Source organism: Nycticebus coucang, chromosome 1 (assembly GCF_027406575.1).
Source record: "Nycticebus coucang isolate mNycCou1 chromosome 1, mNycCou1.pri, whole genome shotgun sequence".
Classification (NCBI taxonomy): domain Eukaryota; kingdom Metazoa; phylum Chordata; class Mammalia; order Primates; family Lorisidae; genus Nycticebus; species Nycticebus coucang.
The window spans coordinates 11,530,479-11,557,924 of NC_069780.1; the positions used below are offsets into that span (position 1 = coordinate 11,530,479).

Below are 27,446 nucleotides of genomic sequence, written 5' to 3' on the forward strand. Positions count from 1 at the left end.
CTATGTTCATATTCTTCTCATTTCCATTATCCAGCCCTGAATGCCTTCCAGACCCAGCTGTCCGCTGGTCATAAAAAGAGATCTTACAGACACCACAAAATTTACATGTACCAATCTGAACGTCCTCCTGAAACTGTGTCCTCTGCTAGTGGTTCCTGTCTCAAAAAATCATACCAATATTCTGCCAGTGACCCATGTCAGAAATCTGAGAATCACCCTTAGCTACTTATTTCCCATATCTCTAAACTATTATATCATATCTTATTGATTTTATCAGCCAATATTTCTTGATCTCCACTGTCATTATTCTTATTCTGGACACTACAATCTCCTGCCTAGATTACAGCAGTCACTTTATACCCAGACTTGATGTCTAAAATCTTGCTTCTTCCATCTTTCAAATGATCTTAAAATAAAAATCATATCATGTTACACACACTTACTTTCTCACACTCAAGTTTATGATCAGTCTTCCTTTTGTCTGTCTACCTTCTCCATTTCAAGTTATAATTTCCAGATACTCTGAACATTTTACAGATCTCCCCTATCCCCTCCAGACATTCTCATCTGCTGTTCTTCTGGGGCCACCTTGTCCTCACATAGCCAAATTTCAATCATTCTTTGGATCTCTGCTGGAACATCATTTCTTTGGGGAAGTTTTCCCTGACCCCTAGCTGAGGGTAGATTCTCCTGGTATGAGGCATCATAAACTACTAACTGAAAAAAAAAAAAATTATGGCATCTACTGCTATTTTGCTAATTAATTAATTAATGTCTGTCCATAACTTCTTTGAGGGCATGCCTGAGTCACATATCATGCACACATGACTTGTTTGTCATGATATTCCAATGTACACCACACAGCAGGTGTTCAGTGAATACTTGTTTATGGATTGGACAGATAAAAGTAAATAGGAAATAGACTGTGCTACTCTGTGTATGACATGGAACTGGAGAAGTAGAAAATAAGCTGGACAACAGAACCGGGTTGGTAAATTATCTTGATTGATCAAAAATGTTTAAATGACTATCATGGCCTGTACTTATACTCAAAAAATCATTTACATGAATGTTAAAGATAGTCAAATTTTAACAGAAGGTCATGTGAAAATGACTTAAGGGCATTTACAAAGACTTCAAAAGTCACATGGCCAAAGAAGGATATGACTTACGAACAGAAACTGATGCCTTCTTACACTGCATTAGTGCTGTGCCTATAGCCTGCCCTCCCAGTGTAACCCACAACTTACATTGTACCTAACAAATACCAAGTGCGTGGAATAAAGAGTGAGAAGTCCCATGATGCTTTATGTCAGATAGGCCACATCTGGAGAATGACATACAATTCTTGACATCAATATCAGAGACTGTACATGGGATAACCTGGCTAGAAGCTATAATAATAACAGCTAATAGCTAATACAGCACTTGCTTGTGTTGGGCATTGTTGTAAACACTTCATGTGTATTAATTCATATACTATATGAGGTAGATATGATTATCCCCATTTTACAGATGATAAAAGTGAGGTACCAATAGTCATATAAATAGTAACTGACATATAACCAACCCAAAGTCACATAAATAGTGAGTAGCAGAGCCAGCCTTCAAAACCAGACAACCAGATCCCACAGTCCATGCTCCTAGAAATCAATCATATCAGTGTGCTACTAGAAATGAAGGCAAATCATTATCTTTGGGATGAGATGGGGAGGAGCCTCAGTAAAAAGCATACACGTATCAACTGGCTTCATACTGAAGTACCTGGGTAGAAATCTGAAAGAGCAGATATTGGCTCAGTAAAATGAAGAATTTTTTAATACTTTGGACTATCTCACTAATGTACAGTCAGGCTCACTGGGTTCCCTGCCAATAGGATATTCAAGTGCAGGCTTGAGGTCCATCTATAAAGGATGTCAATGACAGTCTCCACCCTGGGAAACAGGTAAAACCAAAGAACTCCTACAGGTCCTTCATTCTGTAAGATCTACAATTCTAAAAATAATACATTCTCAGGAAGCCCACAACTCAAAGCAGACAACAAGACAAACACAGCTGAGTTCAATCACAGTGGAGATTTAATGGGTTAATAAAAATTATCAAAATAATGAAATGGATGGTATTTAGAGCAGTGGGCCCTCACACCACCTTTATTTAAAGATAAATCTCCCTGCTACCTACTTCTCCACCAAGCAACATTAGAAACAGAAACAGCACAGCAGACAATGTCAGGATATAAAATGCTAAGAAATGCCAAGTGACTAATATATTACGCACAGGTCAATGCTTTATGCACCTGGTTTTCCATATCAATAGATAGTGTCAAAGAATTTATTTGAGTTGTTTGGACTGTGAAATCACTTCTTTTCCCCCCAAAAGGAAAAGACCTAGTTAAATCTGAGATTAAAGAGGTGGATAAAAGTGACCCCTGGTCTGCAAAAGCCAGAAATTAGACATGGTGCTATAGCAGGCAGCCTTCAGACATGACCCTTACAGGGACGTCTTCCATCAGATGCCAGTGAAGCTAATCCTTTTGCAAAGCATGACAGCTTCTCAAACTCAACTGTGGTGAATCCAAACCAGATTTTTATGCTGTATGATCAGCTTTCAAAGTACAAAATTGTGTTTATATTGTATTCAGTTTAAATTTATTAGATTTAGATTCACAAACAAGGACATAGAAGCTTGCAATGCAGTTTATACAACATGCTCTGAACTTCCGATGCTCATCTTGCAGAATAAAGTGTCAGATAATAGGGAGGTAGAAATATAGGGAACCAGCACTTCTCTAAATCAAAATGTGGTCAATGCAGGAAAGGAGTTTCCCACATTCTTAAAGTGAACCATTCACATTTCCGCCTCTGAAGAAAGAGGGCCATAATAATGCCATCAGAACATTCTCCTTGATGTCATAGCTTCTCAACTGAACATCACCCAGTCTGAAACCTTTGTTACTCTGACAGCATGCTGGAATTCGTGGTGCTAACTTACCTTTTTGCAGTCAGATAAGGTCTTCTCACTGGCCAATGTGCTGAAAATGGGGGTCTGCAAAATAAGAGGCAGAAAACACATTAGAACTGTCGAAATCTCATAATGCTGTCCTTTCCATGTTTGTTTCCAATCCAAGGTGTGACTCTTTGGGATTTTAAAATGTGTCTGCCCTTCACTGTTCCTCCAGCTACCCTACCCATGTTGGAATATTTATTATAGAATAATAAATATTCAGTGAGATAAGGAATCTTACTTATCTTCATTTTACAAACAGGGCAATGGAAGCACAATTAGATTCATTGTCAAGAATTGCATCCTTGGATATAGTTAGGTTAGGAACCAAAGCCATGCAGTCTGACTCCAGAACCCACCTTTAATCACTCATGATCTCTATCATGAAGAGATGTGTGCAAAATGTTAGTCACCATGCAAAATCTTTCAGGTGACACATGTAGTGAATCTGTGTGGTGGAGTGGAGCTTCTCCCTGCTTAAGAGATTTGTGAATCTGAACAATAGTACCAGGGATTACAATCCTCTTCCCACTATCTTTAATACATTTATTCTCCCAATGGTTAACTTCTTAAATATCCATGTGTATATCAGCTTGACATAATGAACCACTCAAAAAGCAGGTCAGCATTCAAAGCCATATTGGGAGTTACAACCAGGTTTGTTTCTTTGGGGCTTTCCAATGAACAGATACATAGCCATGGTCAGCCACACAAATGGTACTGAGATTTTGTAGGGGGGTGAATCTGTCTACTCCATAATTATAAAACTAACATATGTCCTTAATGAGTCATTCTCTTTTACACCCTATCGTCCTGAGATAACCAATAATAAAAATTTGAATTCATTCTTCCATACTTCCTCTATTCTTAAGCAAATATATGTGCACACGCTATATGGAAGTTATTTCCTTTCTTATGATCACACCATCCTGCTTAAGACTATATTATCAACTTCTTTCCATGTCAGCTCACGTCGATTGACGGACTCTCCTTAACCACTACATAACATTCCATGATATGGCTATTATCACACTTCATCCCTTCATGGACAGTTGGAGGTTTCCATGTTTTTGTTCTTTTGTTATTGCTTTTTGCTTGTTTTCTATGAAAAACTATGCTGCAATGAACATTCTTGAGGCGTATATATACAGGTGTATATATATTGAGGTGTATATATGAGTTCACGAACTTAATTGCCCAATAATTTTATATTGGATGATAGGGTCAACAGAAATGAGTAATAAAAAGGACTCTGGTATAGATGGAAGAGATAGATAGATAGACAGACAGACGTTCTCCCACTCTCTTCTCATATAACATCATAAAATATTTACCACCTCACCTGGGGTGGTTTTTTTTTTTTTTGAACAAGCATGAGAGAAAGCTAAGAATCTAAGTTGGCACATACTATAGACTCTAAACACAGATTTAGATACACATACCAAATTTGGTTTGCTGGCAGTTTTAATTTCATTTGGGAGGGGATACATAAGCGTTATCAAGATAGTTTGAATTAAAAAGGAAAAACAGAAAGAAGGGAAGAATTTTTGGTGGTACAAGTGAAGTATGGTAAAAGACAAAAAGAAGACTAAGATGAGAATTTCTGAACATATATAGCAGAATTATCAAGAAAAAGAAGAAAATGTTTCCCATAGAGAAAAAGTCATCTTTGCTCAAAGAGAATGAGGCACAAGCGTCCTTCTTCTTATCATGATCAATCCTGTCGATCTAATTTCATCCCTAACCAACAGCAGCAGGTGGCGAAAGGACTGAGCACAGCCCTATAAATTCAATGTCATCTTGTTCTTTGTGCTGCCAGGTGTACCTTAGTTTCTCTCATTTCTGTATTCTGTAGAGATATAATGAATGGTATTTTTCCTTGCTATCAAAGATGGCACCAATAAGTAAGGGGGAAAAGCCCAGGAACCAGGCAGCTCCCCACATGCCGCGGGGAACCAGCCTACCCACAAGCGCGCCCATCAGGTATCTTCTTCCTGACTTTGCCTTCCCTTCACTCATGTGTATACACCTCATGAGAGAGGCCTCAGTGTCTGCTCCAAGAGGAAGGTAACGACCCACCGAGACTTAGTCATTACCGAGCCCGGTGCTAACATGAAGAGGATATCCAAAAGGGGGATGCAAAAGAAAATAACACCAGGCAAAACTGCAGTCCTTATCCCAAAACATTGTTTTGGAAGCACAATGCTGGGAAAGCAGCCTCATGGGTAACAGCATCATAAAGCGAAGGTCCGGGAGATGGGAAGGGAGAGACAGAAAAGACTCCTCAACAATGGCAAGATGCACCTTTTCTCTGTTTAGCATATTATCTGCTGTCTATCACCTACTTGGTTTAGCTAAACTAGGATTTTTCGGCGTTGGCCCTACGGACATTCTGGACCAGATAGTTAATTTTTTTCTGAGCAAATGAGGAGGCGCGGAGGAGGCATAATGTCCAATGTAGGAAGTTTTCCAGCATCTCTGGCCTCTCCCCACCAGATGCTAGTGACATCCTCCATCCATCTCAATCATAACACTCAAAAATGTCTCCTGACATTGCCAAAGTTTACAGGGCAGTGTGGGGGGCCTTGTCCCCAGTTGAGAACAATTGGTCTAAATTCTAAAAGGGCTAGTTATGAAAACAATCCTGATTTCTTGGCTAGTATAACTAATTTTTTTCTAGGAGACAGAAGCCTACTGGTGAAATTTCTCTTCCTACCCCTGAATTCAGGTTTCATTCTCTGCCCAAAATGGGAGTCAGAATCTGTGAAGGACCCAAATTCTACCTACTGAAGACTCCATGTGGGGGCAGCTTAAGAGACCATAACTGCCATTTTTGACTAAGTTTATGATACGCCAGCCCTGCCACCCTGGGGAGAGTAAATTAAGGAACGTGACTATGAATTCAGACATTAGTGCTATAGGCCCAAGGGAAATGATCTTTGAAATTAAACAACACAATTCAACCTTTGAGAACAGTCTCAGGTGACCTGAGAAACATGTTTGGAGGAAAAATTGGAGTCAGAGATGGGTGAAATTAGCTTCACTAAAAGAAAAAGAAAAATAAAAAATTAATACAAGTAGCTCTAAATCTTGCATTTTTTTAAAGGAACCACTTGAACCAAAGGGAAAATGTATGGTGAATCCTCAATACCTGAAATGAGTGTGGAAAAGGGATGGCAGGGGTCACTGACAGTTCACATCCTTAATTTAGCCACCTTTTAAGGGAATTTTACTTATATGCTTGGTCAATCTCATTTAATTCTTCTCAAAAGACTTTAACTGGCCTTCCAGCTTCCTAATTGCAGCTATCGTAAATGACTTTGGGTGGGCTTTCTCAATTTTCCAATAACATGTTCACTTTAATTACTGAAAATGAAAGACTCAAAACATGGTGACTTACCCATGCTGTGACCTTCTTGATTATTACATCAGTATTTTTCTACTAAAGAGGAAACTCCTAATGAGTCACCACCACCAAAGTTTACATGATGCTGCGTTTGTCACAGGAACTCAAGCCCAATAAAGCTCAATGACTTTTTAGAGCACTGACTTCTTACCCTGTTATTGGGGTGACCAATATGTGGTAAACAGCATTAGACATGGACAGTTGGAGCAACTTCTCAAAATGAATTTAAAAAGGTGAGGCCCTACTTTTAGCCATTTATATACTGATGCCTGAAATTTCACTTATTGGAGCTCTGTTGAATTGTAACAGACAAACTCAGGAGGGATACTAAGGTGTGGGGGTGGGGTCCCTGCAGAGGGGAAATTGGAGATTTTGTGTATTGTTGTGCATTTGTCCGTTACACCTTAAAGGGAATGAGTTTTCTCAGATCCTCTCCAAAAGCATGTTTTTATACTTGGGGTTTCCTTGTTTGTTTTTTAAATAATTTCAAGAGCAGATTTTGAAAGGAGGGAAAGGAGGACTTAGGTCATAAGAACATTGGACACTCATAGTGATGGTAAAAGATCTACAGACACAGGACACAGTTAGGTTTCCTAAAAAAACAGATTGTGAGATGGAAATTAGCACACACAGGATTTATTAGGAAATGTTCTCAGGATCATGGCTTCTAGAGGATAGGGAAGGCTACAGGATGCAGCAGAAGTGGAGCTCTGGAGCAGACCCAACCCAGGGCTCAGGCAACCACGCAGGAAGCTCTGAAGCTGAGGCAAGCTCACCCCGAGCTGGGGTGCGCTGGAAGGCTGTCCTAGGAAGGAAGCATGATCCTAGGTACTATGACCTCTTGCAGCCCAGGGCAGTTTCCTGAGAAGACTGAGAAATGAGGGTAGCCATCTCTCCTAGCATCAGGAAGATCTGTGTGGGGGCATGGCTGAGCCCTTAAATTGACTTTACTTTGACACACTTTGAACATGACCCTTTATTATCACTAAAAGTTTGCTGATCTTTTATGCTAAAGCTTTGAACAACAATAACAAAAAAGTACCACTTGCTCAGGAACCAAGGCTCTAATTTCTTGTCCCTTCTTAACAGCCCTCCTTGTGATCTTAAGAAGGACCACTGGCCTTGGAATCTCGAATTCCTCACTATGAAATGAGAAAATCCATGTACATTTCCTTCTAGATCATGATAGCCCTGGCTAATTTGAAGAAAACTGCCTGATTTTATCAGACACATTATTTGCAAATCAATGAGTATACCACCTACATTTTTCCTCCATCCTCTCATGACAAAACATTACCTAAATAACAGGGTCAGTTCTTGATTTCTATAAAAGTAGGAATGGTTTTATGGGTGTGTTAGTCAGGGTCCCCCAGAGAATCAAAATAGATAGGATATATAGAGATGCAAAAGAGAGTTATTATGAGAATTGGTTCATATAATTATGGGTGCTGAGCATTCCCCTGGGATGCTATATGTAGGCTGGAGAACCAAGGAAGCAAATGGTGTACAAGTAACTCAGTCTGAAGGCCTGAGAATTTACGAGTGTCAGGGAGGGTGTGTGTGGTAATGGTATAAGTCCCAGAGTGCAAAGGCCCAAGAACCAAGAGCTCTGATGTATAAGAGTAGAAGAGGGATGTCCCAGCTCAAGAAGAAGAATTTCCCCTTTCTTCGCCTTTTTGTTCAATAGGCCTTCAATAGATTAGATGATGTCAGCCATATGGGTAAGGACAGAGCATCTTTACTCAATCTTCTGATTCAAATGCTAATCTCGTCCAGAAACATCCTCATACATACACCCAGAAATAATGTTCTACCAGTTATCAGGACATGCTTTAGACCAGCCAAGTTGATAATAAAATTAAACAGCACAACGAGTGATCCAGAAAAGCATACCTTATAAAATGCCTTTACATTTGACTTTGAAACACGAAAATGGCTAACTTAAAAGACGTAGGTGCTTAAACATGCTTTCCCTAAATTAACTTTAATAATCATTGATAGAAATACTCTAAGTGGGCAGAAATGTACTAGGTGTAGAATATAAATGTCTTAATATAACTAAGAAAATGCCGTGAAGACTATGTTAGCCAGTTTGATGAAAACATTTATATTTCAAATGGTATATAAAACCAGCACATTGTACCCTGTGATTGCATTAATGTACACAGCTATTATTTAATAAAATAAATAAATAAATAATAATAAAAAGTGACTCAAAAAGAAAAGTGAATTGAGATGAAAACCTGACTTTAATAAATTCTTGGTCAGAAAGCCCATAGATGGAAAATCAGTAATTGACAATTCATCCAGTCCAGCCTACACAGAGAGATTTCCAGAAAGTGAGCTACTTCAGGGATTCTCCCTGAAGTAGAATGGTGGGAATGTTTTGCAAAGTGATTAAGCACTGAAAAGAGACTCTATATTGCTATGTTCCTTTATAAGGGAGAGTTTACCTCTGAGAGTTCTTACAATGTTGTTTACTCCTATTAAATTGGGTTTAGAAAAAGAAACAGAAATGTCTGCTTTTACCAAGACAATTTCTGCCATATAATGTATATAACTAAGATTTATATTTTGAAAACAACAAACCTATGATGTATTATTAAAATTGGAACAGTCATGTGCAAAAGAAGAGAGTTGCTTAGGTATAAAAAAAAAAAAAAGAATAGCCAACAAACACATGAAAAAAATGCTCCTCATCCCTAATCATCAGAGAAAGGCAGATCAAAACCTCCCTGAGATATCCCCTAACCCCAATGAGGACGGCCCACATCACAATATTCCCAAAGAAGCAGATGCTGGCCTGAGTACAGAGAGGAGGAAACACTCGTGTCCTGTTGGTGAGATTACAAACTAATACAGTCTTTGGGAAAGAATTATGGAGTCTCCCCAAAAAGCTAATAGTAGACCTCTCATTTGATCCTGCAATCCCATTACTAGGTATCTACCCAGAAGGAAAAAATATATATTTTATCATAAGGACATGTGCATTCAAACATTTATAGTAGCTCAATTCACAGCTGCAAAGATGTGGAAACAACTCATGGATTGATGAATGCCCATCAGTCCATGACTGGATTAATAAACTGTGGTATATGTATACTATGGAATACTATTCAGCCATAAAGCAGATGGAGAATTTACATCTTTTGTAGTTATCTGGATGGAGAAAAACATTCTCCTTGGAAAAATATCTCAAGAGTGGAAAATGTCCCACGTGCTCAATACTAATTTGAAACTAGTATTAGGGGTCCTCAAACTGCGGCCCGCAGGCCACATGAGGCGGTGTGATTGTATTTGTTCTCATTTTGTTTTTTTACTTCAAAATAAGATATGTGCAGTGTGCATAGGAATTTGTTCATAGTTTGTTTTTTTTTTTAAACTATAGTCCAGCCCTCCAATGTTCTGAGGGACAGTGAATTGGCCTCCTGTTTAAAAAGTTTAAGGACGCCTGTATGAACAACTACGGACCCACATGAGAGAAAAACATAATTAAATTCCAGAAGGAGGGCCCTAGGGAAGGAAGTGAAGGGGGTTTGGTAAGCTCCCACCTATCAGGTACTATGTAGGGCATATGGCATGCCTCCTGGGCAAAGGACTCAACTATGCCTTGGACTTGACCTTATGAAAACAAACAATGCAGCCTAACCATAGGTACCCTTATAATAAACCAAGATTTTTTTTTTAATATTTTTTTATTGTTGGGGATTCATTGAGGGTACAATAAGCCAGCATTGTTGGGTTAGGCAATTGCAATTGTTAGGCAAAGTCCCTCTTGCAATCATGTCTTGCCCCCAGAAGGCATGGCACACACCAAGACCCCACCCCGTTCCCTCTGTTCGTCTCTCTGCTTTTCCTTCCCCCCCATGACCTTAATTGTCATTAATTGTCCTCATACCAAAATTGAGTACATAGGATTCATGCTTCTCCATTCTTGTGATGCTTTACTAAGAATAATGTCTTCCACTTCCATCCAGCTTAATACGAAGGATGTGAAGTCTCCATTTTTTTTAATAGCTACCCAGAAGGAAAAAAAAATCCTTTTATCATAAGGACACTTGTACTAGACTGTTTATTGCAGCTCAATTTACAATCGCAAAATGTGGAAACAGCCTAAATGCCCACCAACCCAGGAATGGATGAACAAGCTGTGGTATATGTATACCATGGAATACTATTCAGCTATAAACCAAGATTTTTAAAATAGATTATAAAAATTAATAAATTATAAAACTGAATCCCTGACATGGCAATATTATGAAATTTTATTTCAAGCATGGGTTGTTTCCTTATGGAAGCATGTGTCCATGTGTGGGTGTGTTTTTCACTGTCAGCCAGATACCACCAGAGACCAGGTAGCTTAGATGAATGAACAAATACAGTTGAAAGCTAAGAGCCGTTTAAAGGAAGGAGACCTGCATAAAGCACCTCCGTTTGATAGCCGCACTTTGCACCCCACGGACACAGTGCATGATTTCTTACTCACTGGTAGACGTCAGGGTAAGACCTACTCATATTACTAACAAGTTGGAAATCTCTTACACTTGAATCAATGGTCCCCAAAGTGCATACTACATGGATGCCTCTCTTATACACTTGAGATAATTCTACAATTTCTAGACAAAGTATGAGTTTCCATTTGGTCTTCATGCTTTAGTAGGTAAGTATTGAGACATATAGTCTGAAAACAGTGGTATTCCTTCTAGGAAAAGTGTGGCACTCAAATTTATTTTTAAAAAACAACTGCATAGGGCAGCGCCTGTGGCTCAAAGGAGTAGAGTACCGCCCCCATATACCAGAGGTAGTGGGTTCAAACCCGACCATGGCCAAAAACTGAAATAAATAAATAAATAAATAAATAAAAGAACTACCTAATTATAAAACACCAGCCAAAGGAAAAAAAATACACTCCCCCCAAACAAATGATAAAATTACAGTGTTTTCTTGTAGTCTGAAAATTTCAATTAAGCAAGTGAAAAGTCATTGAATGTGCCAGCAGGATTTATATCCCAGACTAATGACCATCATCTGCATCCTATTTAGCTAATGAAGGCTTGGAACACTTGTGGATAATTAAGGGAAAGCTGATGGGAGGAAATTCGAAGCATGGAAAGATCAAATCTATTTATGTCTTCATTTAAAACGAAATATATGTAATAGTTCACTCAATCAAGGCATAACGTCTGCTCATCTGGGATGAGATAGATGCTTATAAAGTAAGTAGCCAGGTTAGCTCCCCGAACCTCAAATTCATTCCTCCCTCATGGATTCAATCCTACCCAGTGAACACCTGCTGTGGGCCTCTGCCCTTCTGGATCGACATGATGGCCTCAAGGTCCTTTACTGCTTCTCCCACCACTTTCCCCTTTCCACTTTCATTTAATTTGTAGCTCTGGTTTTCATTTAACCCAAGTAACTGCTGTCACCCTGCCTATCATGACATGACAGACCTGGCAGGCTGCAGTTCAGGAGCATGACGGGCAGTACAGGGTGTGTGGTGGCCCCTGGCTCTTCCTCAGACCTGGAAGAGCACCCTTCAGAAAGGTGTTCACGTGAGGAAGATTTAGGATGTTGGGGGGAGGCAAAACCTGATGCTTAGAGTGGCCAGAACAGAAATCAAGCTCAGGGCAGCTCTACCTAATTTCACTGAGTAATTTATCGATTATTATGTCACTTAAATAGGGAGCACCTTAAAAACCTCTCTTTATCCCCACCATAATCCCCAGCTGGTTTGGGTTTAGCAAAGGTGATGGTCAAGGCACTGCAATCCTAGTATCTAGACCTGTGCTGAAAAATGGCACACACAGCTGGCAGGCATGTTGTGGGAAGTCAACCAATAGTGAGTCACCTCAATCTTAGGTGCACACACCTGTGACTTTCAGCACCCCTTCCACACCAGTAAAATCAGAGCCTACACACACATACCCAATTAGGGGAAATGTGAAGCCAGTGAAGCCTAAACTGTAGTGGCCTTAGAATCACCTGGAAGGCATTTAAAACACAAATTGCTGCGCCCCAGCCATAGAGGTTCTGATTTAGAAGGGATGGGGTGGAGGGGCCTTCAAGAATTTGCACTTCTAACACATTCCTGGGTAAGAAAGATACTCTTTGTGCAGGAACCATACTTTGAGAACCAGTGGTCTAAACTACATGCAAAGCAAATTAACACCAATGATAATTGTGCCTTTTAAGACCACATTAAAGCAGAAAATGTCTCTGGAATTTCTAGAGCATAATTTTGATTAGTGACAATACTAACAATACCTTCTGATGTTTGTATAAAGCTCCAAATTTCTAAAGCCCCTTGACACACATTGTTAGACCCTACAAGGTATTTCTCATTTTAGAACATTAAGAAACGGAGATTAAGTGACTTGCCCAAATTTTCTTAATGGGTATGTAGTTAAGCCGAGATGCAGGTCAATGACCTTCAGAAGCATTTTAAGGTAGATTATGCCATTAAAATTGTACTCTTAGATCATTGGGATATAATATGAAATTTATTGAAAACAAACATGAAGTTACTCTAGTCAAAGTTTCTGTAATAAACTAATATTAATTTTTTCTTACTCAGCACCATTTACAAAGGCTAAGGAGCCTTTCCATTCATAGTGAATTACAAAAAAGAAATCAAAAAACCTCTCTTAAAAGGGATAGGTATGTTGGGTGTGGTGGCTCATGACTATAATCCCAGACCTTTTGGAGGAGGCCAAGAGTCTGAGATCAAGGAGACCTTATTTCCAAAAAGATAAAAAAGTTAGCACATGCCTGTAGTCCCACTACTTGGGAGGCTGAGCCAGTAGCATCATTTGAGCCCAGGAGTTTGAGGCTGCTGTGAGCTGTGATCCTGCCACTGCACTCCAGCCTGGCAGCAGAAAAATAAAGGGGAGGGGGAGGGAGAGCTTGAGGTGGTTACATAGAATAGAGACTGAGAAATGTATGTACCAAGGTAAGAGTAAAATTAAGGGTCAGCAGTAGCTGTATCACCCATTCCCTTTCCTACAAGGAGACCTTTGACATTTTCCACCAGTTAGCACCTCTGGAATTAATAACCAATAGGAAGTTCTGACTGTGCAGAGAGCAGAAGGAACTCAAGGTTTACAAGTAAAGTGATAGGACCCAGGCAATGGAAGCCCAAATAGCCCTTTCTAGAACCTCCACCAAAAAAACAAGCACACTTCCTTTGCTGTGCCCTTACACCCCTGACCCTGGCACGGAGGCTCCCGTGAGACCAGCAGGACACTGAGCTCTGGGGCTCAGGGAGGAGAAGCTGTCAAAACACATTTCATGCACTTCACAACAGTATCTGAATGTGGCCAATTACTACCAGGAGGAGACAGCAGAGCAACAAAGAGCCTCCAAGAACACACAATAAAAAAACAACATATTTGGACAAAAGGCAACTGAGTGGTGACAAGCTCCATCCCCCAAAGCTTCAAACCAAGTTTCCTTAAAGCCTTCAACCTTAATAGAGCAAATCAGGCAAGAGGCCCCTACTTAGCTTCTGGTCCATTGTCTTCCCCAAAGCAAAGATCCTAATCTGACACTGTAAATGCTGACAGGAAGAAAGATTGAAGAAATTGAGTCAAACAAAAAAAAAAAAAAAAAGAGGGGCAGAGCACTTCTACATAATTTGACTTTAAAAAAAAAGAGAGAGCTCTATACTAAAATTGTATGTATAATTAGCATCTAAAATTTGGGGATCAACAGCTGTGTTACTTAAATAACAGGACCACATCTATGATTTTAAAAGATTATTACTCAATATTTGGGAATTTAAATCCTTAAAATGCCTCCAAATTTCCACTGTCCTTTATACACACCCCTTTTACCAAACTCATCACAGGTGATTTATCTTCTGCACGTCCTCTCCTGGGACAGAGACCGCTCTTAATCACCTTTTTACCCTCTACTTTAGCACAGTGATGGGCATAGGGATGAAAACACAGCAGGGACTTCAGAAATGTTTGTCGGAATGCATAATGAATAAGACAAGAGAGGCAAGAGGAAAGAAAAGGAAGAGGTGGGGAATGAGGTCCAGAGAGGGAAGGCGGGAAAGGAAGGAAGAGGAAGAACAAGGGGACAACACTTTGCCGTGGAAAGAGTCTCATGAGTTGAACTGTGTCTCCCCAAAAGATGTTGATGTCCTAACCTCCAGGGTCTGTGAAAGTGACCTTATTTGGAAACAGAATCTTTGCAGATGGCCTAATTAGGATGAGATAATTAGGGTGGGTCCTAAGCCAACATGACTGGCACCCTTACACAAAGAAAAAAATTGGACACAGAGCCATACGGAGGGAAAATGAGGGGATAACCAGGGGAAGAAGGAAAGCAGGGATCAAACTGATACGGCCACCAAAGACTGCAGGCCACTGCCAGAAGCTAGGATGAGGCAAGGAAGAGTTCGCCCAGGGACCCTGAGAGAGCACGGCCCCTACCCAGGGACCCCGAGATAGCACGGCCCCTACCCAGGGACCCGGAGAGTGCACAGCCTCTACCCAGGAACCCTGAGAGAGCATGGCCCCTCCCCACAGACCCCAAGAGACCACGGCCCCTACCCAGGGACCCTGAGAGAGCACGGCCCCTACCCAGGGACACTGAGAGAGCACGGCCCCTCCCTACAGACCCCAAGAGACCACGGCCCCTACCCAGGGACCCTGAGAGAGCACGGCCCCTACCCAGGGACACTGAGAGAGCATGGCCCCTCCCTACAGACCCCAAGAGACCACGGCCCCTACCCAGGGACCCTGAGAGAGCACGGCCCCTACCCAGGGACACTGAGAGAGCACGGCCCCTACCCAGGGACACTGAGAGAACATGGCCCCTCCCTACAGACCCCAAGAGACCACGGCCCCTACCCAGGGACCCTGAGAGAGCACGGCCCCTACCCAGGGACACTGAGAGAGCACAGCCCCTACCCAGGGACACTGAGAGAGCACAGCCCCTACCCAGGGACCCTGAGAGAGCACGGCCCTTCCCACACCTAGATTTTGGGCTTCTAGACTCCAGAGCTATGACAAGCAACATCTGTTGTTTTAAGTCATGCAGTTTGAGGTACATTTTCTGGCAGTTTTAGCTAACTAATCCAGGAAGTATATACCAGGGTCTCTATTCACCGATCTTCTATGTCAGGGGTCAGCAAACTTTTCCTGTAAAGGGCCAGAGAGTCAATGTTTTCAGCTTTGAGGGCCATATGGAGTCTGTCACAATTACTCAACTCTGTCATAGCTTGAAAAGAGTTGTAGACAGCATATACATGAATAAGCTTGGCCATGTTCCAACAAAACTTTATTTTATCGACACTGAAATCTGAATTGCATATAATTTTCATGTGTCATGAAATATTATGCTTTTTCTTCCAACTAGTTAAAAATGTGAAAACCACTTTTAGCTTTTAGACCACACAAAAACAGGGAATGTGTCAGATTTGGCCTCCAAGCTGTGGTTTATCTCGCCCTCTGTACGGAGCTAAGAATCAGAAAAATGCAGCTCTAGTCCTGGTTCCAACAATTGTTCTCATGAACTTGATAAACACATTAACTGTCTTGTGAGCTGTATTTAACTCATGCTAGTTTTGAGCCTGGGGCCTCATGAAGCTGTGAAACCCTCCTCATTGTTCTCTCAATCAGCACCGGCTCCCTGACTCCCAGCCACTCCAGCCGCCAGTCCAAGTGAGCCACACATTGCCCAGCGGTGTTCTCCGATTACCATAACTTCCAAGGGTTGTTGAACATTTGCCTGGCGGCTCTTTGAATGAAATCAACATAATAGTATGCAGTGATGTGACATTGTTGCACATACTCACAGGTATTACTCAGAGTGCGTCATCCAGTATCACACAAGGCCCACTCCATACATAACTACATTCTTATGGAATGACAAACGATTCAACTGTCAGAAACAAATTCACTAAGTATGTCATGAGGCACATAAAACTCAGTAGAGCTTTAAAAATTGACCCTAGTACTGTGTGAGTTGCATATAACTCACGCAGAGAAAACAATAAAAATAAAATTTTTCATTACACTGAAAGGATCATTTCATTTTCAAAGTTCTCATTCTATTTTCATAATAAAATACCATAGCCCCCAAGGAAAAAAATTTTTTTCTAGAGCGGCAGTGTGTTAAAGCGCCAGCTTCAGTTTCCAAAGGAACATGACGTTTTTTTCCTGCCCACCTGAATTATGAGGACAGGATGAAAATCATTTACTTTAAGATGCTTTGCATAAGGTGACAGTGTTGGAATCTTGATGTTTGGGGCTCTGCCTTCTTACTCTTACAGAACTTACAAATATTAATGGTAAGGCCAGGGTGACGAACAACTGATTCTGAGTCAAGTTGGGGGTGTAAACACATCCATGAGCACCTTCTGTCACCCACGTCTTCGGATGGAATCAGGAAAGCATTGGGGAAGATCCGCACCACACACAAAGCTGTGCAGAGTCAGAGCTCCTCCTGTGCTTCTTTGGTCACATTTGACCTTGGGCTGTGGCTGAACCTATTTCTTCTTTTCAGGAATGTTCTGGACTAGGACAAGCCTAGGGCTCAAAGGCTGCACTGTACCTCAGGTCCCTAGATCATCATTCTAAACAAACACTCCTCTTCTACTAAAGCTCCTTTAGCCATCTTGAGCCCATCTGCATGGTGCCAACAGCTGACAAAGCCATAAATATTACCCTGCATGCAGAAACGTCCTTGTTCTCACTACCATGAGGAACTGGATCCCTGCCACTGTGCTCTGGGAGGCTGGACTTGAGCCGACAGCACAAGGTAGAGCCAAAGAAAGTACCAAGGAATAAAGAAAATATTTCACAAGGGGAAATATCATTTTGCTGTTACCCTGTGGGATTGTAGACCTGCCTGTAACTGAATTAATGCCCTTGAGGTATTATAACTTGAGAGTGTATATCCTTTCAAGTTGCTTGTGTAACCTGCCATGGTCATAAGTCCTTAGAAAGTAGAGATTTTTCTCCAAATGAATGATCCCAGTTCTTCATCCTTAAGACTGAATGTTTGATGTAGAAAGATGTGGTATCACTAACCTTATTCTCAGATCCTTATTCTTTGTACTCAATTTTGAGGCAAACAGAAGAGAATCCGTATCTTCAGCCAACTTCTGGCTGCTGCCATAATCCAGAGTCTCGCCTTCCCTGTGGCTTCCCTCCCCACTCCCTCCACTCTAGCACATCATCACCACCTGCTTTTAAAAGAACTGAGAAGAAAGCCATGGCCATTGAATAGCCCTTAGTAACTTGATCCCCTTCTTCTAAAAGATACCCACATAAAAGCAGGGGTTGGCCAAAGGACTCCCTCCTGGGAACAGGGTATCTTACTGGAAGGGGAATGGCTCAAATCTCAGCCCTACTCCTTGTTAGGTAGACTGAGGCTTTAATCACTTATATCTGATACTGAATTCGCTATCTGTAAACTGGGAACAAGACCATTTACCTTTCAGTATTTTGTAAGAATTTAAGATGATGCATAGATATAAATAACAGCTAGTATTATTACTTCAGAGAATTCCAGACATCTTCTCCAGCTCTGTCTCCAACCACACTTATCCAACAGAGTTCACAGATGCCAATTTATAGGAATAGATCTGTGCCACTAAAGTGCATGATGGTGGCCAGAGGAGCAGGAGAGTTTAGCTGCAAGCTTACTTGAACCTTGGGCTCTAGAAGAACAGGTGGCTGCCCGTGGGGAGGAGAGACTGGCCTTCTCTTCCTCAAATGATCTCCAGATTATTATATATGGGTAATTGTTCACGTTCCTGGTTAAACTACATGAATAATTATTTATTCTGCGAATGCTATGCAGTAGCTGAGAGGAGGGAAGAGTGATATGGATGATCATTTTCAACACACACAGTTATGGTTGCAAGTCTGAATAAATGAGAAAAACATTGAAGGAGAGCTTGCACAGCTCATCCTCTGGAAAAGCAGGGACTTTTCTGCAGAAGGAGACAGAACACAAACAGAAAAAATAATTTTTCAACTTGAGAAGCTAAATGTCAACCAGATCAAGCGAGGGAAAACAGTACACTATAATCACAGCTGTTTGGGGCAGGGATGCCTAGGTGGGTGCTGGATGATAAGATTCGCTCCTCCAAGCTTCTTGGGAAGGATGAGAATGCAGCTAATAATAGGCCTCCGGCCATGAAGCTAAAGGTGCTCAACCCTGGGGTGGCGGGATAGCTTTTATCTTAAGACTCTTAAAACAATGTTTTTCTTTCTTTTTCTTTTTCATAGCAATTCTGTGTACTAATATATACCTGAATAGATCCATCTTAAAAATTAAAAAAAAAAAAAAACCAACTTTGTCCATTTGTAATCCAAACCAATGAAATACTGACATGGAAATTTGGTAGCTAGGGAAGAGAGGAAGGAGAAGTTCAAGGAAGAAAGACATTTTCATAATTACTGGTTATTATAAATCATTTAAATGGATGCGCAACAGGAGAGGAGGTTGCAAGGCCCAACATGTGACTTCCTGTTTAAGAGCCCAGCACTGTCATTAGTAAATGAATGGTGATGTGCCATTATCTCAGATTCTCCTAAGTGACGGTTTGACGGAAAATCGATGGCTACACAATTTTACTGCACACCAGAAATAAAAATAAAAAGGTCTGTTCGCCATAAGCACATTTCATAATTAAAGCACTGACAGATCAGTCCCTACCCTGGATCTGTTATAAGTGGGTGAATCTTCATTTCCTCAGAGTTTATTCTGAGTTCCACCTGTACAAGCTCTCTAAGTGAAAGGCTAACCAGAGATGATTGAAGTGTTCCCCAGGGCTTGGGGAAAATCCCGTGGTTCTTCTTCTTCTTTTTTAATTCCTTTCCAACTACCCTGGGCCCATTTATTCAACAAACATTACCGAGCATTTATGTTCCAGGAATAGGCTGGGCACTGCTGGGAGAACAGAGATGAAGGAGCTATCAGATGCGCCTTGAAGAGATAACAAGCAAATCGGCGAAGCTTATTCTGTGGGAGAACAGAGATGAAGGAGGTATCAGGTGCACCTTCAAGAGATGACGAGCAAATCTGTGAAGCTTATTCTGTGGAGAAGTTTCACTGAGTTTTCTTCTCTTCCTCATCTTCCTCCTGTGTGATGTTTTTTCTTTGGGCCAATTCCGCACCTTGTACACACACGTCTACAATAACACACCGCAGGACATTCAGCTGATTATGTCCCTTGCCATAGAGAATTCTTTGAAAGCAGGTACAGTGCGATACTCTTGATTCCTATTCTAATGGCACAATGGCTATAGATTTGAAAGTATCTTTTGATACTTTCAAAAGATATTTAAAATACATATGTTTTAAATTTGTTAGATGTGAACATAATCCACTTTTATGACTTTAACTACTGGCTACATTATCATTTTAAATGTGTTTGTCCATCTCTTATACCCCTCTCAAGCTTCAAATTCACTATTTCTTATCATCTATTAAATATATCCACTGGAATGTCCTACAGACATCTGTAAGTTGACTTGTCCAAAACTGAACACATTATACTCCCCTACTCTAAATCTGTCTCTAGCCGTTAACATCTTGGTCAATGGTGAGACCATCCATTCTCTCTTTCAACCATGGTGTCTTTTTGACTCTCCTTCTTCCTTACCCCTCACATTGTATTGAGTCTATGATGGAATATTTATTGAATGATTGAAGGGATAAATGATTAGATAAACGAGTGAAACACAGCTGAAAATCACATGTGGTAAGGATTGAACTATGTCCCTGATTTAGTATTTAGAAAGATACTGGGTGACTTCTACTTGTGTGTTTTACCACATACTACCATATCTCTCGTTGGTTTCATGTTGGAAGATCCAAAAATTTGCAAAAAAATGAAAAGCCTTATGGCTGTCACTTGGCCTTCCTTCCCACAGTGATCACTATGAAGATGGATGGATTGCTCTGAATGGGTACCAATGGTTTTCACCCAATAGTTTGCACCCAGACAGCAAACAATAGAGTCATCACATCACTTGAGAGACTGAAAGTGAAATACATCATTTCAAAATTGCTTCAGCAAACAGTATTGTCTTTCAGCCAAAGAAACTTTAAACGATGGTAATCAACTCATATCTTAGTGATCTCAAATTTTTAGCTATTATTTCCTGCACATGTTGTAATCAGATGCCTCTATTTGAGAAATCATTGCAAAACTAGACAACAGATTATTTATCTTCATAAGAACCCAAGTTGCTAATACAAGAGGTGTAGTTTAATGATAAATCCCACTGACAGATTGCTAATGTTTTGTTTTTAGATTTACAAACGAGGGAAACTTGAAATAAGGAGGATTGGAAATGGAAAACATAAGTACAGCCTATGGACAACAAGTGCCCTTCAGGGCATGAGGTGGGGAATTAAAAGGGAATACATTTCAGTAATTTCTGAGAGTTGCAGGGGAACTGAACTTTAGCTGCCTCTGGCCTATGCTAACCTAATGGTAATCAGTAAACTGCCTCTTCCTTCTCTGCCCTTGTTGACATTACCAGTGTGTGCCATTTGCATGCAGGGGACTGTCAAAGCAAAGAAGATATATGAAATGAATTTGCTCTGTTTTTCTGCCTTGCCTTTGGGAAGGGAAGAACTATGACTAACCCCTTCCTATCAACTACCTCTTGCCTGCAACCTAGATCTCCAGGACACTTGAGGGCTCTGAGCAAAACCACATTCTAAATTTGATAAACTGGCTTTCGATTAAGTGAGAGATGTGGAGGAAATACTTCACATGTTGTTTGTTTTCTGGGGGTGGGGGGGGATTTCTTTTAAAGTCCAGGCATTTTGAAAACTATTTCCTAGAGTGGTACACCAGAAGACAAAGGGGATCCAGATGCCTCAAGTAAGTTAGGACACACCTGCTCTCCCGTGCAGAGCACTGTTTACTCTCTGGAGAAGAAATTCGCCTCTCAGAAACTTCAAGTCTCACTCCATCCTTTTAATCACAAAGATTAAGACTGGAGTTCAGAAAAATAATTCTTACACTGTTTAACCAGAAATGTCAACATTTTTAAAGGACTCTCAAAAAACTACATAGTTCAAAAAGGGCTGAGTTCCATATGTTAGAAAAATGTTCTGGTGTCAAAGAGAAACAGTAATACCTAAAATATCAATGCAACATTGTAGGAAAAGTGTAAGATATGGTAGTGAGGGATACAGAATTACATCATTTTAAACAGTAATCCATACTAGCCGTATGACTTTGTTTTGTACAAGTTATTCACCTTTCTAGACCTCAGTTTTTTTGTCAATAAGATGGAAACAAAAAAAGCCTACTTTGTAGTGTTACGAGTATTAAACTTATCATATACGCAAAGCATATAGCTCAGACATCTGGTGACAGTCAATAAATGTTTCTATTTCTTCCACTTTGAGCTCCCTTAAAAATTAGATTAGAAAGGAAAGTTCAGGGCAGCGCCTGTGGCTCAGTGAGTAGGGCGCCAGCCCCATATGCCGAGGGCGGAGGGTTCAAACCCAGCCCCGGCCAAACTGCAACAAAAAAATAGCCGGGCGTTGTGGCGGGCGCCTGTAGTCCCAGCTACTCGGGAGGCTGAGGCAAGAGAATCGCTTAAGCCCATGAGTTGGAGGTTGCTGTGAGCTGTGTGAGGCCACGGCACTCTACCGAGGGCCATAAAGTGAGACTCTGTCTCTACAAAAAAAAAAAAAAAGAAAGGAAAGTTCATCTGTCAAGCAAGTTTTTAAGATGGTCTTTATCTCTAATAAATTGAGAAGAATTAAAAAAACACACCATAATAATAGACACAATATTTTATTCAATGAGAGTTAATAAGATTTCACTAAGAAAGAAAAAGTGCTACAAATTGTAACTGTATGTTATCATTGATTATATAACATATCAGAAATGTTAAAATATGAAAATATGTGTATATTCTCATAAAACCAATGAAATAAGTGTCTAGAATTCCAAATAAGCTTGGAGATGCAAGAAGTGGAAAATAAAGAGACCCGTATTTCCTCCTGCAGCTTAATCTCTTCAGCAGGGAAAAATCTCAAAGGTGTAGGCCAAAGAGCCAAGCAATTGCTCAATTTGAGTTCCTTTAAATACCAGTTTACCCAGCTGACGCCAGTAAACAGATACGCAGAAACAACACTGAGGAAAAGTCATGCCGAAGAAGGAAAGAGCATTTCAGATTTTACTGCCTTCTTTTCAGAAAAGTACTTAATTTCCATCTCAGGGTTGTTATGTTTGAGTTTAAATATTTAAAGTATGTAGCTCTAAATCTATAAGGTGACTACGTGGTAGTTGTCCAGGAGGATAGAGCAATAACGCAGAGTTCACCAGACCACTTCGTTATGTAAGCTATAGCGACATTTAGTGGTGGCTCCCTCAAATTACAACCAGGTGTCCCAGAGGGGTAAAACAACCGGTTGGCTAGAATGACTCAGCAAAATTCTCCTTTAGCTCATTGTGAATGGTATCACCATAAACTTGCTTGCCAGGTTCTTAAGAAGTCTTCTGGAAGTGGTGCTAGAGGTGGTAGCTGCTAATATCACAACAATCTAATATTTTATATTGGGTATTTTCTGCATATCTTTCACTTCATAATAGAAACAATGCTGGAAGAGACCCTAGGGATTATCTAATCCAATTCTCATTTGCATCTTATAAAGCCGTAACTCAAATATACTAACCCAAAGTCATACAGCTAGGAAGGGACAGCTCCAGGCCTTGTCAAGAATTCCAAATGCATTGTTCCCTCAATTAAATGACAGCTGCTAATCATAAAGTACAGATTAGGGTATTGGCTATACATATTCCTTAATATTTATTAATTGAGTGTTTAATATAAAAACAAATGTATTGAGAGGATAATACAGATCTGCCAGAAAGTTTGAGATGAATTTGACAGAAATCTTGCCAAATAACCTGGCACTCTTCACCCTGGCTTTTAGAAGACCGAAATCCATTAATCCACACATTTCAAAAAAAACAATGAAAACAAACTTACATAGCTTTGACTACTCTATGAGATAATATGGTTATTATCCCCATTTTATAGTTGAAGAAATTGAGGCATAAAAAATGGTTGGTAATTACTAATTCCAAAAAAAAGACCCTAAAAGTTACATTAAAAAGTTAAGTGTATGAAACTATAAAAATACTAGAAGAGAGTGCAGGGAAAACCCTTGAAGAAATCGGTCTGTGCAAGTATTTTATGAGGAGGACCCCCCGGGCAATTGAAGCAGCTTCAAAAATACACCACTGGGACCTGATCAAACTAAAAAGCTTCTGCACAGCCAAGAACACAGTAAGTAAAGCAAGAAAACAGCCCTCAGAATGGGAGAAGATATTTACAGGTTATGTCTCCAACAGAGGTTTAATAACCAGAATCCACAGAGAACTCAAATGTATAAGCAAGAAAAGAACAAGTGATCCCATCGCAGGCTGGGCAAGGGACTTGAAGAGAAACTTCACTGAAGAAGACAGGCACACGGCCTACAGACACAATGAAAAAATGCTCATCATCTTTAATCATCAGAGAAATGCAAATCAAAACTACTTTCAGATATCATCTAACTCCAGTAAGATTAGCCTATATCACAAAATCCCAAGACCAGAGATGTTGGCATGGATGTGGAGAAAAGGGAACACTTCTACACTGCTGGTGGGAATGCAAATTAATACATTCCTTTTGGAAAGATGTTTGGAAAACACTTAGAGATCTAAAAATAGATCTGCCATTCAATCCTATAATTCCTCTACTAGGTATATACCCAGAAGACCAAAAATCACATTATAACAAAGATATTTGCACCAGAATGTTTATTGCAGCCCAATTCATACTTGCTAAGTCACAGAAAAAGCCCAAGTGCCCATCGATCCATGAATGGATTAATAAATTGTGATATATGTACACCATGGAATATTATGCAGCCTTAAAGAAAGATGGAGACTTTACCTCTTTCATGTTTACATGGATGGAGCTGGAACATATTCTTCTTAGTAAAGTATCTCAAGAATGGAAGAAAAAGTATCCAATGTACTCAGCCCTACTATGAAACTAATTTATGGCTTTCACATGAAAGCTATAACCCAGTTATAACCTAAGAACAGGGGGAAGGGGGAAAGGGAGGGGACGGAGGGGGGAGGTGGGTGGAGGGAGGTTGATTGGGATTACACCTGTGGTGCATCTTACAAGGGTACATGTGAAACTTAGTAAATGTAGAATGTAAATGTCTAAACACAATAACTAACAAAATGCCAGGAAGGCTATGTTAACCAGTGTGATGAAAATGTGTCAAATGGTCTATAAAACCAGTGTATGGTGCCCCATGATTGCATCAATGTACACAGCTATGATTTAATAATAAAAAAAATGAAAAATAAAAATTTCTAAGACTTGCCAAAAAAAAAGAAAAAAGTTATGTGTAATCATAATATACTACATGGCTTAGTGATAAGTAATAGTAACATAGGATTAATGATAACAATCACAACTTTAGAACATAATCATATGTCCCATATTTAGTTTCAGTTTTAGGTTTTATTTATTTATTTATTATTTGGAGAAATGATCTCACTGTGTCACCAGTGAAATGGCCTCAAGCCATCCTCCCTCCCTGACCTCCACAGTGCTGGGACTACAGGAATGAGCCACCACATCAGGCTGATATTTGCCACATTTGGAAGATAGGACCTGAAGTGTGTCTTGGTAAAGGTAGTAAGGGACACAGAAATAAGAGGTGTAGGAAAACTAAATCACCAGTTTCTATAGTAGGCATCACCAGAAAATGCCTAAAACTGAAAAATTAACACAAAAATAACATAAGCATAGAGGTATTTTATACAGAGATGAATTCAAATGAAAAATAGAAAAGAGAATTGAAGTAGAGGGGAGAGGTGAAGTGTAGTACAACTGTTTCTAGTTGTAAGGTTTATGGAACTATTTGATACTTTAAAATATGTGCACTTAAAATATGACAAAATATAAAATCAAATTTAAAAACTAAAATATACTAAAGGTACTAAAAATAACTGCTTTGTATTATCTATTAAAAAGACAGTAATGTTTCACAAGCATCTCTAACTGAAGCAGGACGTTTTACACAATGATTTACTTATGCTGTTTGCATAAAACATAAAACATCAACCAGAGGCATACTCAAATAAAGGCCTCATTCCTGTCATCATAAGGTTGGCAAATAAACCCATGTTTTCTGTTGGAACAGGGTATTTGTAGAAGTATCTTTTGTTTCGGTTCTCCTCTTTGGCTGGATTTTTGAACTCACCAACCAGCACCCCAGCAGCATTGGGGCAGTGGTGGCTGCTGGGTCCGCTGTTTGGATCGCCTCCTCAGGACATCTCACCAGCTCTGGAGTGTTCACAGGTGAGTCTCTCTCACCTGTCTGTGAATGTGGCCCTTAGACAAAAGCACTGCTTGGTCCAAGGTCATCAGCCCTTTCCAATAATGGTGACTATGGTGGTATGGTGTCAAGATGGAACAACTCTGAAGTTCTGTCAACTGTCCCATGGATTAACAGAGGCCTGTGCGGGAACTGCTGGCCCCTGCTTCCTCCTCCTCCCCTCATAGGGTTTGATCCCATCCTCAAAGCACTCCCAGTAAACTTCTTGGACACGAATCTCCATGTCAGAGTGTGTTTCCAGGGAACCTGACATAAGACAGTCCAATAAAAACCTTTCTACTGTTGTAGTACACATAGCTATCATTATTTTGGTTCAAGAGACTTTAAAGACAAAGTCCCTTGACTCTTTTACCTTCTTTCATTTAATTTCCCCTTTCTGAAAGGTTTAAATGGTACATGTCATACATAATAACCTTATTTTTATAGAGCAAAGTAAAATTTATCTTGAAGATACATGAATATTTGTTTGAATATCTACTGTATGCAAAGTACAGTGAATAATTAGAAGAGGAAGGCAGAGAAGAATACATAATGACTAAGGGATGGAATAAGAAGACATGTTCTTTTCTTCCTGAATGAGTTTATAATTTAGTAGAAAAGTACAAAAAATGTACAATAATTACTATTCAAACTTGAACGTAACAGAAAAGGAAAAGAGTACTATGGAAAGTCAGAGAGAAGATAATCTTGTTAGTTTAGTATTTGTTTTGGAAGTGAAGAGTTGTTAAAATTCTCCTCCTAAACTATTCTAGATCAGCCTACCCTTTCAATGCTGGGTTGGAGTTTGGCAGCTAGAAAAGAAGGAAAGTGATTTCAGACAGATAGAACAGACCAGAGTACAGACTCAGGTGTAAAGGGGGCGATGTTTGGGAAACCGCTACTTATCTTGGCCAACTGGAACATTAGAGGGGGGGAAAGGATTAATGAGGTGAATGCTATAAGGGAGAAGCTGCCCACAAACACTTCTTGTCATGACCACCAAATCAGATAACCCAGGATAAAGACTGTGGCTTTGACCAACCCACAGATGATGATGCATCTTTGATATGAAGAGGCCCCTGCCCACCACAGGTGCATTTGCTTTTCACTGGAGAAGTCTCAGAAAGAGTCTCATTCAAACTTTTCTAAAATGTTGCTTTCAATACTCGATGACAACATAATTAAGAAACTATGGTCTCTCCACAAACAACAAAAACCTTTTAAACTTTTTTTATCATCTAAATTTCTACAAAGTTATCCTTTAGTATTTCTTGAAATGTGTTTTGCTGTCATGACTTTTTTCATAGACTATTTTGATGCTTGATGATCAATATTTCTAAGTATATTGTCTTATTTAATGATTCCCATAATCTAACTGCACAAAAGCTATTTAAACTCGCTGTGAATTAATATTCTTCTTATTTAGTGCCCTCCTTCTTACTTTACAGTGCTACTTACTTCAGACCAACTCCGTAGGCTGTAGAAAAATCATGTTCCACCTTTGTTTGCAAAGTAGTGGGGAGGGAAAATTGCATCCTCTTCTGCTCCTGATAATGAGGGCTCTAATTCTAGCATTGTTGTTTGTTTTTCTAAATTCTGGACCATTTTTTTAATGACCACAGCCCTATTTACTATAGGAAGATTTGATGTCTTT

At 40.0% G+C, this 27,446-nt stretch overlaps 1 protein-coding gene across 2 annotated transcripts in view; it reads right to left on the reverse strand.

Moving 5' to 3' along the window:
* The window catches only part of RASGEF1B (RasGEF domain family member 1B), a 608,630-nt gene that overhangs the window by 372,827 nt on the left and 208,357 nt on the right, over positions 1–27,446 (reverse strand). For both annotated transcript variants that reach the window (XM_053592868.1, XM_053592801.1), the window contains exon 3: positions 2,992–3,045. In XM_053592868.1, the coding sequence (XP_053448843.1) occupies positions 2,992–3,045 (54 nt within the window). The remainder of the gene's footprint in view (positions 1–2,991; positions 3,046–27,446) is intronic.